Raw genomic sequence first — 13,498 nt, forward strand, 5'->3', positions numbered from 1 at the left:
ATAAATCAACAAATTCCATCAAACAAACATTGCATAATTGAAGATATAATCATCAATTGGAGAGCTTCTTAAAATTAGTTTATGCTCTTACACAATGTAAACCTTTAATCTATTGATTTTATCAACTAAGTTCGAAATTAAAGTGAATTTTGTTGTAAATATTGTTATTTTTCATTCATAAAATAATGTGATTTGTTAAAGTACTTAGTTTGAGTTGAGAAATGAAGAAAAATCATTGAAAACACAGAAAAATCAGGCAAAAAATGAAGTCCAGAACAAATGAGACAGACAGTAGGACATGTGCATGTCTCACATAAACGCAGTGCCTGTCGCACATAAACCCAATGACTTTATAGAGTATATGATTTTGGATTTAATTTGTCTCGTCGTAAGCTTCGAAACGGTATATTATACACTTAAAACAGACACATGTAGCCTAAGTTATGGCTTTCGAAATATATCTGAAATTTAGTGAAATATGCACATATCTCATTACATGTATTTTTTTTTAGTCTAAACGGTATACTAACATTCTCAATAAATGCCATTTTTTTTTTTTTTATGTTACAAACCGGAAATTTCCAATTACATTCTTAAGCTTTTGATTATGAACCCCAAATTTCGGTTTGGGGGTAACCAAAAAATGAAAGTTTGCAGCAAAAAGTGGGAGCTGTGGTTGGCACGACGATGGTACGGTATGTAGTATTTCTCTCAATAAATGGAAAACATTTGTGTACGTGGGTGCTAATCATATATGGATTTTGCTATGTTACATTGAAAGGACCATACACAACTAACAAGAACCATACAATTATGTGGGTCCTATAATTTATGTGATTCTTATGAATTATGTAAGGTACATTTAATGTAACATAGGGGCTCCCATCATATATTTCTATTTGTTTCTTCACGTGAGTGTTTGTAACTGTTAGTTAACTAATCATACTTTTTAGAGATGGTGTAAGAAGAGGGCTGGAACTGGAAACCGTTCCGATGTACGCGGGAGATAATTCATTAATTTGTTTGCGAAAATGCATAAACAAATAACAATAATAATAATAATAATGATAAAACAAGATGACAATTTCCTTTGACTGTGATGGAAAAAAATACAAAAAAGGAAAAAGACTTTTTGGCAAGGGCAATTGGCAGCACATGTAATTTTAAGACAGTCTTTCCGTGTCCACAAAGCAACAAGTTTACCAATCCTGGTTTTGTCAGTCAACAGGTAACTGTCACGTGTAACTTACTGGACCCCGTTTGACATTCCATGCCCCTAGCACATAAAGATGATGCTCCCCATCCCATCCCAGCCGCGTGATTGCATGCGGGGGTTCCATATTTTGGTGCCGTTGATGGGCCAATAACTCCATCTTGTCTACTGTATTGGATCAAGATTCAAGAACACAACACTGCAACACAACTAGTCAAACGCAGCCTTCTGTAAGTGTTAGCATACTGAAGAGATTGATAAGCCACGAAGGGATTGGCTGGCTTTGTAATAAATTAATTTCTCTTCCTAGAAAGTTCCTATTTTGCTTTGCATACCCAAAATAAAAAAAAAATTCCTCCTTTTGCCGTGCTGCTTATATATATTATATACATGTATGATATAGATGTTCACTTTCAGGGTGAGAGTCTGTAAGATCTCTCAGGTTCGATTTAATCCTCTTATATCTTGAAAAGCTCGTTGCTTTTCTGTTGTTGGCTGGCTTCAGTTTCTTTTTCTGGGTCTGTTTTGATTCTTGCAACATATTACTAGTTTAGTTGTCTTTTTCCCCCCCCCCTTTGTTTTCAATTGTTACAAAATTAGCTTGAAGGAGTTAGCTTTATTTTATTTTGAACTTAGATTTTAGAGTTGAGGCTTTTGGCTGTTGCGATTTCCATGGATCCAAATTCCAATCGGTTTTCTGATTTCATTAGTGGTTTCAAAGTTGATGATGAAACCGTTGTACCAAATGCAAATCAGTACTCAAATACTGAAAATGGATTCAAGTTCACTCTTCCCTCACCTGATCTAAACTTTTTAGATATCTCTTTTAATCCCCTTAATCCTGATCCTGGTATCATCACTCCATCCTCAACTGCGAGTCCAGACTTAGAATCTTTGGGCGCCTCTACGAGTTTGAGCCCGGATGGAAGCTCCTTTGCTCAGTCCTCAGGCTGGAGTCCGGAAGGAGAGGCTTCCTCTCCCTCGGATGACAGTGATTCTTCAGACCCAGTTCTCAAGTACATAAGCCAGATGCTCATGGAAGAGAAAATGGAGGAGAAGCCGTGTATGTTTTATGATCCGTTGGCTTTACAAGCCACTGAGAGATCGTTGTATGAAGTACTTGGTGAGCGGCAGCCATACTATCCTCCATCACTTAATCAACCTCAACCCTCTGTCTACCTGAATTCCGGGAGCGGTGAGAAAAGCAATATATTTTCTAATAATAGCAGTGATTTTAATAGTGATTCTGGTGCTGTTAGTAGCACCAGTAGCGGCGGCAGTGATTTTGTCGAATCACTGTTGGTTGGTGATACTGCAGAATTTAATGGCTCTTTTTTACGAAACCCTTTACCTGAGGATTACCATTCGAAGTCCAATTCACAGCAGCAGAGTTCGCAATTTTCTGTCAACCCACCAGATAGCATGACTACTATTGGCACTGGGTTGATGAGTTCTGTGAATGAGTTTCTGGCTCAGAACATGCTTAGTGATAGGGAGTCTGTCCTGCAGTTCAAGAAAGGAATGGAGGAAGCTAGCAAGTTCCTTCCTACTGGTAATCAACTAATTATTGATTTGGAAAGCTACGGTTTCTCTACAGAACAAAAGGAAGACACTTCCAGAGTGGTGGTCAAGGTGGAGAAGGAAGAGAGGGAGAACTCGCCTGAAGGGTCAAGGGGTAGAAAGAACCACCAGCGGGAAGATGTGGATTTAGATGAAGAGAGGAGTAATAAGCAATCGGCTCTTTACACGGAAGAGAGTGAATTATCTGATATGTTTGATAAGGTGTTGCTGCTTCATGTTGATTCAAATGGTAAGCCTATAATGTGTACTAAGGGTCAAGGTGAAGACAGCTTGCTGCAAAAGGGACAATCAAATGGATCTGGTGAGAAATCTCGCTCCAGGAAGCAGGGGAAGAGGAAGGATACTGTGGATTTGAGGACTCTACTTATTCTCTGTGCACAAGCTGTTTCCTCTAATGACTACAGGACTGCTAATGAGCTACTTAAGCAGATTAGGCAACACTCTTCCCTGACCGGCGATGGATCTCAGAGGCTGGCACATTGGTTTGCCAATGGCCTTGAAGCACGCATGGCTGGCAGTGGAACAGGAACTAAAAGTTTCTTGATGTCCCTCGCTCCTAGGAAATCTGCTGCTGATATGTTGAAAGCTTATAAAGTTTATCTTTCTGCCTGCCCATTTAAGAAGTTAGCCATTATGTTTACCATCAAAATGATTATGAAAGTGTCTGAAAAAGCATCAACTCTTCACATTGTAGATTTTGGTATCCGGTATGGATTCCAATGGCCGATGCTCATTCAATTTCTCTCAATGAGAACCGGTGGCCCTCCCAGGCTACGAATAACTGGGATAGAGCTTCCCCAACCTGGTTTTCGGCCAGCAGAAAGAATTGAGGAGACTGGTCGTCGTTTGGCAAAGTATTGTCAGCGGTTTAATGTTCCATTTGAGTACAATTGCATAGCCTCGCAGAACTGGGAAACAATCCAAATTGAGGACCTGAAGATAAACCCAGATGAGGTGCTTGCTGTGAACTCTTTGTTCAGGTTTAAGAACCTCCTTGATGAGACTGTGGATGTGAACTGTCCGAGGAATTCCGTCTTGAAGCTAATCAGGAAGATAAAGCCTGATATTTTTGTCAATTCTATTGTCAATGGGTCCTACAATGCTCCTTTTTTTGTCACAAGATTTCGTGAAGCAATCTTTCACTTCTCTTCCCTGTTTGATATGTTTGATACTACCATGCCCCGTGAAGATCCAGAGAGGTTGATGTTTGAAAGAGAAGTTTATGGGCGAGAGGCAATGAATGTTATTGCCTGCGAGGGCTTGGAGAGGGTTGAGAGGCCTGAGACATACAAGCAGTGGCAGGCGCGGACCATAAGGGCTGGGTTTAAGCAGCTGCCACTGAACCAGGAGCTGATGGAGAAACTTATGGGTAAGTTGAAGGCTTGGTACCACAAGGACTTTGTAATTGATCAAGACAACAACTGGATGCTGCAGGGATGGAAGGGGAGAATTGTTTTTGCTTCCTCTTGTTGGGTACCTGCGCCGGAGTTGTGATTGGGAGGTATGATATTTTTCCTGGACCAGTCAGGAAAGAATAACCTGGGAAGTGGATGAAGGTATTATCCCCAACAAGTTCATTTTTATTCTCTCCTGCTTTCTCTTTCACGTACATTCAAATATATGAGATGTCCATGTACGTATTTCATTATGCATGTATGTATGAAAATTAGAATAATCATAGTATATATAGCAATATAAGCTTGGTTTTAGACAATTGATTAATGGAGAAATCTAGAACAAAGCTAAAGTATATGCAGCAATACAAGCTTGGTTCTAGAAAATTGACTAATGCAGAAATCTAGAACACAGCTAACTGTTTGTGGTTTTGTTGTGATTTCAGATTCCTGACCTGGTGTTTATCATCAGTGAATAAAAAAAAAAACCAGCAGATGATCGTGCAATTACTGTAGTATGGTTAAAGCTTGTTGGTCACTCTGCAAAGTATGGTTATCTTGATGATGTTGGTGGTAGACAATTATAGGTTTAGAAACTTCATGTGGTAGAGAAAAGCTTGGGGACATTCTCCAATCCCCTAAGTTCTGTTGCAGGGGCTGTTTGTGATGGTACTCCAGTGTAGACCTCATCTTTTTGTTTCTGTAAATATTTCCTTTAGTTACATTAGTTGTGTTTTGGTTCTATCAGTAATAATGAAAGTGAAATTTGAAATTTCATTATTTCTTTTTGCTGTTATGTTCATCATTACTTCTAAACTTATGTGCACTGCTTTTGATTGGTTTATGTCTGCTTTTCATCTCACCTTTGTGTTTGAATCAAAAGTTCATTGAGAGTTCCAGTACTGCTAATGTGAGTGAGACTTTTCTGTCTATGAAATCTGCTCATGGTTTAGCCGCTACCCAGTGAATGATAATCAGCGGATGTCACAGTGATGGAAGAGGTGAATTCTTTTTTGATTTAATAAAGGTTTCTCATTTGTTATCACTTCTTTCTTTCCGGGACCTGGGGATTAAACTACGATTAATATATCATTTCATGATGTCGAAATATTTACTCCTCACAACGTTAAATCCCAAATTATGCGACAGTCAATTTAAGAATAATGCATTTAGAGATGTTCGCGGATTGAATTTTACAGATTGCACATCAATTTATATTCAATTTATGATTTTGTAGATTATAAATTTTTAATCCAATTCAATCTATGTATTAGTGAAATTCAATCCACATTCAATTGATGCGTCTGCGGATTTGACTTAATTCATTTCCAATCCACCATTTTGCGGATTGACTTTTGAGCTAAAATTTTTTAATCGTGTCCTATTCATGAACTAACTAAATAAAAAAATTAATATAAAAATAATTTTACTACTGATTAAATTTAAAATTAAATAATATTTAAATAAATAAATTGTTTAAATAAAGCTAGAAAATACATTCAAAGTTTTAAAATATAACACACTAAAATAAAAAAAAATCTCATTTATTTAGATCAGTACATAAAAATTAACTACTTGGGAAGTTATATTTTTTATTTAATTATTTTTATTTTATATTATTATCGAATAAGACATAATATAGTTTTAATGTAACTATATTTTAACCTATTTATTTATTAGTAAGTATAATATCATATTTACAAGTTTACTTCTTATTAAATTAATATATTTTTTAATTTTTTTTACGAATTCGCGGATTTTTACGGATTCAAAGAAGTAAATTCATATCTAATCCACTGACTACGGATTCTCAATTTTTCAATCCAATCCAATCCATCAATCCACCAATCGGATTTTTACGAATCGAATTTTTACGGATCAGATAAATTGAGCGGATAGGATTGGATTCTGAACAGCCATGAATGCATCAAACAACTCGGGCCTTTGTAATGTAACTTCGTGTAATTAAGGCTTTGGAGGAAAGCTCCATTTCCATTAGAGGTGACATGAATTTGGGCCACTATGACGATACTCTTGGCATTTTTTTTCCCCCGGTTTTTTCTATTGAACAGAACAGATTGAATACATTTTTATTAAAAAAGAAAAAGAAGAAAAATTGATCGACCGTTAATTAGGAGCTACCAATTCCCTTTTGAATGCTGAAGCAGTTAGAACCCAACTGCTATGTTCAAAATCGCAATATTTTAAGCTAGTAACCGACCGTTTACCTTGCCTGGATATAACGGCTTTGTTAAGATAATCAGATTGCTCTTAGCCATTAGCAAATGATGGTATGTGGCTCTCATTTGACTTCAACATGATGACATTACACATTCGAGAACAGTGGAAAGAGATCTGCTGAATAAAATAAGGTCCGAAAATGGTTGAAAGTGATTTGCTGAATATAATAAGGCGGCGGCGGCAAGTTTTATATTTTAAATGGTACCGTCCGGGAAATTTCATTGCTTGATATAAAGTTGACACTGTACCGGTGCAATAATTATACTGTCTTGCCTTCAATCCACTTTCCTGGCCATTTCTTCTTCTCCAGGTTTAATTTAAAGACAAAAACAAAGATGTAAACTGGCCAGTCAAAGCCTATGCATCAAATTTTAATTACATATTTAGTTCAGGTTTTATCATAAGTTGCACAGCTTCTCAGCCAAACATTTCAATATTATATTTCGATTAGGTCCATGAATGGATTTGAATTTGGCCGGGGCTCAATTCGGGCCTGTTCAAATCATGAATCTGATCACTCAGCAATGAATGAGTTCATGGATCATCCAACTGATCATCACCTTTCTATTAACTCAGCTCCATCTTTGGCTTCAAGCTCGGATGGAGCCTCTCGATACAACTTTGAGAATGTTAACTTTTCTTATGCTGTTTTCAAGTATATAAATGATATACTTATGGAGGAAGACGTAGCCTCTAATACCTGCATGTTGCAGGATTGCTTAGCCCTCCAAGCTACTGAAAAATCCTTCTATGATGTTCTTGGCCAGCAATATCCGCCATCTCCTAACCAGTATTCTCATTGTTTCAATCCAAATGGCAACAGCCCGGATGATGACATCGATTGTAGTAGCAGTATTGATAACAACAATAGCTGTGATGCTACTAACAACGCATCAGATGAAGAGGTAAGGCACTACTCATTAAAAGGTTCGAGGGGAAGAAAAATTCATCAGATTGATGATAGAGATTTCTTGGATGAAGGCAGAAGCAACAAGCAGCTGGTGCCTTTGCTTGAAGAAGCTGAACGATCTGATATGTTCGTTGAGGTGATGATTCCTAAGGGCGGGAGCTATGACTCAGTACAATGTCCTCTTTTTGAAGCTGCAGGCAATAGAGCTGCTCGGAATTTGCCATGTGACAAAACGAAGATTAAAGGGTCAAATAGCAGAATACTGCGTATGATGAGGCAAGACAATACAAGTGAAGTAGTAGATTTGTCGAGTCTTTTAACTCAATGCGCGCAAGCTGCGGTAAGCAATGACCATAGGGTTGCCATCGAGCTATTAAAGCAGATAAGGCAGCATTCTTCCCCAGATGGTGATGGAACTCAAAGGCTGGCTCATTATTTTGCCAATGGCCTCGAGGCTCGCCTGTCGGGTACCCGGACACCATATTTTTCGCCAGCATTTATTAGCAAGACATCAGTTGCCGATGTCTTAAAAGCTTACATTGTGTACATTTCAGCAAGCCCGTTCAGGAAGGCATCCAATTTCTTGACGAATAGGATGATTGGCAAAACAACAGAGAAAGCAACAAAGGTTCACATCATTGATTTTGGAATTTCTTATGGCTTTCAATGGCCATGCTTCATCCAGCGCCAATCATTTAGGCCGGGAGGGCCTCCGAAGATTCGAATAACAGGAATTGAACTCCCTGAACCAGGTTTCCGGCCAGCGGAAAGAGTTGAAGAAACCGGTCATCGTTTAAAGAAGGCTGCTGAGAGATGTAATGTCCCATTTGAGTACAGTGCGATAGCACAGAAATGGGAAACTATCAAACTTGACGATCTCAAGATTGATAGAGATGAGGTGACTGTTGTTACTTGCATGTACCGGTTAAATTACCTCCCTGATGACACACAAGTGAAGGACAGCTTGCGGGATGCTGTCTTAAGATTGATCAAGAGAATTAACCCGGATTTATTTGTGCATGGAGTTGCTAATGGGACATATAATTCTCCATTTTTTGTGTCAAGATTTAAGGAGGCTATGTTCCATTTCTCTGCTTTATTTGATATGTTAGAGGCTACTGTACCTACTGAAGATCAAGGGAGGCTGATTTATGAAAGAGAGGTATTTGGTAGACATGCTATGAATGTGCTAGCTTGTGAGGGACTAGAGAGAATTGATAATCCTGAGACTTACAGGCAATGGCAATCTAGAAATTTGAGAGCTGGGTTCAGACAGCTTCCAGTGGATCAAGAGCTTTTGAGGAGAGTGAAGAAAATGGTGAAAATGGATTATCACAAGGACTTCGATGCTGATGAGAATGGGCAGTGGATGCTGCAGGGATGGAAGGGGAAAATACTTTATGCTCTTTCGTTCTGGAAACCTGTTCAGGATTCACAAAATTGAAACTTTACAAGTTACTACCAATTTACAGGTGATGATCAACCACTCTCAGATTCCAAGTTTTCATCTTTAGATTATCTTTGCAACTTGGAGGAGCCTAGTCCTTTCTGTACTCCTGCAACTCCAAGGTTACACTATATCATGAATTCGTGTAATTCTCCGTAACTTTAAATTTTCAAGCATTCAGGCCAACAATTGGGAGTTAAAATGAGTAAATGACATATGTATTGAATTTAAATACAAAAATGAAAAAAATGCCCTTTTAACTCTCATGGTTACAAAATTTACTGAATTCTGTAATAACACAGAGAGTTAAATAATGAAATCCATCAATGATACAGTGTTGTGGCAGAGTGGAAACGGTATATTCTAAGGTAGTTTACCTTAAGCTTATAATTATGTATACATTGAACCCCCTTTGTTATCATTGACTACAGAACGAAACCTTGTACTTTTAGAGAACGCAGCCATCAAAGTTTTTTCTTTTTCAAATCTTCATGCTCGTGCCAGATTGGCTCTTCCCATTACTGAAATTTTTTAACTTTGTCAAATCACTACTCCTACATTTTTTTTTTTCCTAGTTCTTGAATTCACTACACGACCTTATCGTCATATTATATTGTTAGTAAAAGAATGAAGAAAAAAAAGAGTAAAGATACATAAAGTCAGAGGGACTGACAACAAAATCCTGTTTTTTAGTGGGGGCAATCTAATTATATTGTTGTTCAAAGCCCTCAAGAGAATGCAAGGGAAAGTTCCATTTCAGATGAATGATGCATGAATGTGCTTATCGTCGTTTATGACATATCTCCTAGCATTATGGTTTTTCAATTTCTTTTTGACTGATATGCATTATGATATATATATATATATAAATAACCAGCAACGGGTTCGCTTTTGACTGCTGGATCTTCTAAGCCCCAAGTCATCAAATAATCATTTGTGGCCAATTTTCCTTGCTTGGAGGCTTTCAACAAACTTGATATATATAATTATCAATGGTGGGTTTTAGGTCAGATCACAGCTCGCAGGAGTTTCATTGGAGATCGTCTCTTTTTTATTTGTTTATATATATTGCACATGCATGAATATTCTAATTATTGCTGTATCTGTCTCGTTGAAGTTTATACTTGTATAAATTTCTAACTTTTGAACCAACACAAAAAGTCTCATCAATTATCCCATATGCAAATTAATGGTCTTGCAGATTCTAATTATGCGGGTAGAGAGAGAAACACTTAGGTAGAATAGAACAGCTGCATTATATTATCCATATGCTTCAGCATTCTGACTATCACGTTATTAGTAGGGTCGTTTAATAAAATTGAAACAAATATATTCCAATGGATCAATGATTTATCAACGACACGCACTGTCCCTGCTGGTCCTAATTTTTGTTTAAAAAATAATTTTTTAAGTATCATCTAAAAATTTTTACTTTTTTTTAATAAAAGATTTTACGTATAACTCCTGGATTTAAATAATCTTAAGATAGGTTTAAAATTATTTTTTCGCCACTAAAATCACTGTAATTGAGTATGTAAATAAAAAAGAAAATAAAAACACCTGGGAAAATCAAATTCTTTATGTCCCATTAAAAAAAGTGAATTTAAATCCTAAGCACGCCACTAATACAACACATGGCGTGATTTCATCGGACGGTCTCGTGTGGGCCATGCCGTGAAAATTTTTGGAATGCAAGTAAGATATGCTATTCAGAGGAGGACTAGTCAACTTCTACGATGAAATTGAAAAAAAAAAAGGTGAAAATAATAATTGACTCATGATCGGAACAAGAATGACAAAGCCCCACGGCACTTCTATAGATAATGCCATAATCTGTCACGTACATCTGGTCAAATGACTTGAGGACCAAGGCTAGCTGTTGTTTGTGTTGAAAAGTTAAAACATAATATAACACAATTAATAATACACATAACATTATGTTCCCAAAGCCCTTCAATGTAACTGGGATCACCAGTCTCAAAACGGTGTGTATTGATTGGCGGCCGACTGTGGCTCGGCGTAACTGACTTTCTCGGAAAGTTCATCAAAACTTTTAAGTTATAGCTCTTTTTTTTTTATTATATAGGATTAGGGCATTAATGCTAATCACATACCAGTGAAAACTCAACTTCGAGAACATGCCGAGGTTTGATTGAGGTGCCCTTCATTCTTCTTTGATTCAATTAATATTCTCTTCAATCTGTCAATTATTTGTGCTTGATTTTGTACTCTTGCATAAATTTCCGGTCTTGTTCTTGAGTTTCTGAGATATATCCCGCCATAAAAATCGCAGCATTTTATTTCATTTCTTGACTCAAAACTTAAATTCTTCATCATAAACTTCCCATTAGATATATCCTCTCATAAAGGTTTGTATGGATGCCATTTTTGAGGGATTTCCAGGATCCATGGATGGGTTCAAATTTCCAGCTTCATCCTGTTCGAATCAGAATCTTGCTAATGCATTCAAACTGAAACATAACTCCACAAATCATCATCCACCTTTCCTTGAAACCAATCCTCATCCTCCTGCTGGTGACAATTTAAACTCAGATGGAGACTCTCCGGACAGCAGTGACTTCTCCAATGCTGTTCTCAAATACATAAGTGAGATTCTCATGGAAGAGGACTTGGAAGGGAAGACCTGCATGTTACAGGACTGCTTGGCTCTCCAAGCTGCTGAAAAGTCCTTTTATGATGTCCTTGGTCAGAAGTACCCTCCTTCGCCGAACCATGTCCTGCCTTGTTTGGGGCAAAACATCGATAGCCCAGATGTTCATTACACCAGTAGCAGCAGCGGCAGCAGTAGCAGTGATCACAGCTTTAGTACTTCCAACTGTTTGCTTGATTCACCAGAAAGTAACCTTCTCGTGCCAAACTTACACGGTGAGATAGAGTCCCTTTTAAAAAGGGAGGGGGTTAATTTTGCCCCGAAGGTCAGCCTATCAAAGCACGGAGAGGGGGTTCTCTTGAGCTCAGCAGACGACGGGAGGCACCATTCATCTTATGGATCAAGAGGAAGGAAAAATGATCAGCGCGAGGATAGCGATTATCTTGAACAAGGGAGGAGGAGCAAGCTTTCAGCGGTTTCTCTTGCAGTGTCTGATGTGAAATTAGAGAGGTTTGATGAAGTATTGCTCAGCCACTGCGAGCCCAAGAAAGATGAATCCGAACCATATTCTTCTTACCGAGAGTCAGAAAATGGATCAAGCAGAAAACTGCAGCAGAATGGGCAATCAAAATGGTCTACTGGTGGAACAACACGCGGAAGGAAAAGGGGTGACAAAAGAAAAGAGGTTGTAGATTTGCCGGGTCTTCTAACTCTATGTGCACAGGCTGTGGCTAGCAATGACCAAAGGACTGCAAATGAACAACTAAAGCAGATTAGGCGGCACTCTTCTGCTTTTGGTGATGGAACTCAAAGATTGGCTCATTACTTTGCTGACGCCCTCGAGGCACGCCTTCTTGGCGCTCACACACCAATGCATACACACATAAGTTGCCGGACATCTGCAGCAGATATTCTAAAAGCTTACCAGATGTCTCTTTCGGCGTGGCCCTTTATCAGGATGTCATATCTTTTCGCGAACCAGACGATTAGAAAACTAGCAGAGAAAGCAACAAGGCTTCACATCATTGATTTTGGCATCTGCTATGGTTTTCAGTGGCCTTGCCTTATTCAGATTCTCTCTAGTCGGCCCACTGGACCTCCCATGCTTCGTATCACGGGCATTGAACTACCTCAACCGGGATTTAGGCCGGCGGAAAGGGTTGAGGAGACAGGGAATCGCTTGAAAAGTTACTGTGAAAGGTTTAATGTCCCATTTGAGTACAATGTCATCGCACAGAAATGGGAAACTATCCGATTAGAAGATTTTAAGATTGACAGAGATGAGGTGACAGTTGTTAACTGTGTGCACCGAATGAAGAATCTACCTGATGACACAGTAGTGGACAGCAGCCCGAGAGATGCTGTCTTGAACTTGATCAAGAGAATTAATCCAGATGTATTCATCCATGGGATTTCTAATGGTACTTACAATGCACCATTCTTTCTCGCAAGATTCCGGGAGGCACTGTTCCATTTCTCAGCAATGTTTGATATTTTTGATGCCACTGTACCTCGCGAAGATGCTGAGAGAATGCTCTTTGAAAGGGAAATAGTTGGAAAGGATGCGCTGAATGCCATTGCATGCGAAGGGATAGAGAGGGTGGAAAGGCCAGAGACATATAAGCAGTGGCAGGCAAGGAATCAGAGAGCTGGCTTCAGGCAGCTCCCGTTAGATCAAGAGCTCGTGAAGAAAGTCAGGACCAAAGCGGAATCAAATTACCATCAGGATTTTGTTGTCGATGTGGATGGCCACTGGATGCTGCAGGGATGGAAGGGCAGAGTAATGTTTGCTCTTTCTGTCTGGAAACCTTACCAGGACTAATACAAGGCGACAACCATATATGTTACGAGAACTGTTTGATTTTTCTTCCATTCCACAGCCAACATGGCTTATGGGTAGCTATAATGTAATGCGTGCATGTTCAGCTCCGGTTGTAATGCAACTTTGATAATCATTTGTCGTTGAGTTCATCAAATCATTTGTCCTGTGGCTTATGAGTATTCATTATTTTCTTCAGTTGACGCAATTTCATCCTGGACTTGAACATCTGTACAATTAGATCATGAACCCAACATGTTAAAATGATATAAAACACTGCAT

The 13,498-nt window shown here is 38.5% G+C and overlaps 3 protein-coding genes across 3 annotated transcripts; all 3 read left to right on the forward strand.

Moving 5' to 3' along the window:
* Nucleotides 1–1,312: 1,312 nt before the first annotated feature.
* Nucleotides 1,313–4,968, forward strand: LOC102623679 (scarecrow-like protein 33). Its single transcript, XM_052432018.1, has 2 exons — nucleotides 1,313–4,350; nucleotides 4,635–4,968. The coding sequence occupies exon 1, from the start codon at nucleotides 1,886–1,888 to the stop codon at nucleotides 4,286–4,288; it is 2,403 nt and encodes an 800-aa protein (XP_052287978.1). The 5' UTR covers nucleotides 1,313–1,885; the 3' UTR covers nucleotides 4,289–4,350; nucleotides 4,635–4,968.
* Nucleotides 4,969–6,800: 1,832 nt separating this feature from the next.
* Nucleotides 6,801–9,693, forward strand: LOC102615551 (scarecrow-like protein 9). The gene has a single exon (XM_006488604.3). The coding sequence runs from the start codon at nucleotides 6,885–6,887 to the stop codon at nucleotides 8,781–8,783; it is 1,899 nt and encodes a 632-aa protein (XP_006488667.1). The 5' UTR covers nucleotides 6,801–6,884; the 3' UTR covers nucleotides 8,784–9,693.
* Nucleotides 9,694–10,732: 1,039 nt separating this feature from the next.
* On the forward strand, nucleotides 10,733–13,414 carry LOC102623971 (scarecrow-like protein 30). The gene has a single exon (XM_006488286.4). The coding sequence runs from the start codon at nucleotides 11,162–11,164 to the stop codon at nucleotides 13,217–13,219; it is 2,058 nt and encodes a 685-aa protein (XP_006488349.1). The 5' UTR covers nucleotides 10,733–11,161; the 3' UTR covers nucleotides 13,220–13,414.
* The last annotated feature ends 84 nt before the right edge of the window (nucleotides 13,415–13,498 follow it).

The sequence above is a fragment of the Citrus sinensis genome, chromosome 8 (assembly GCF_022201045.2).
Source record: "Citrus sinensis cultivar Valencia sweet orange chromosome 8, DVS_A1.0, whole genome shotgun sequence".
Lineage (NCBI taxonomy): Eukaryota > Viridiplantae > Streptophyta > Magnoliopsida > Sapindales > Rutaceae > Citrus > Citrus sinensis.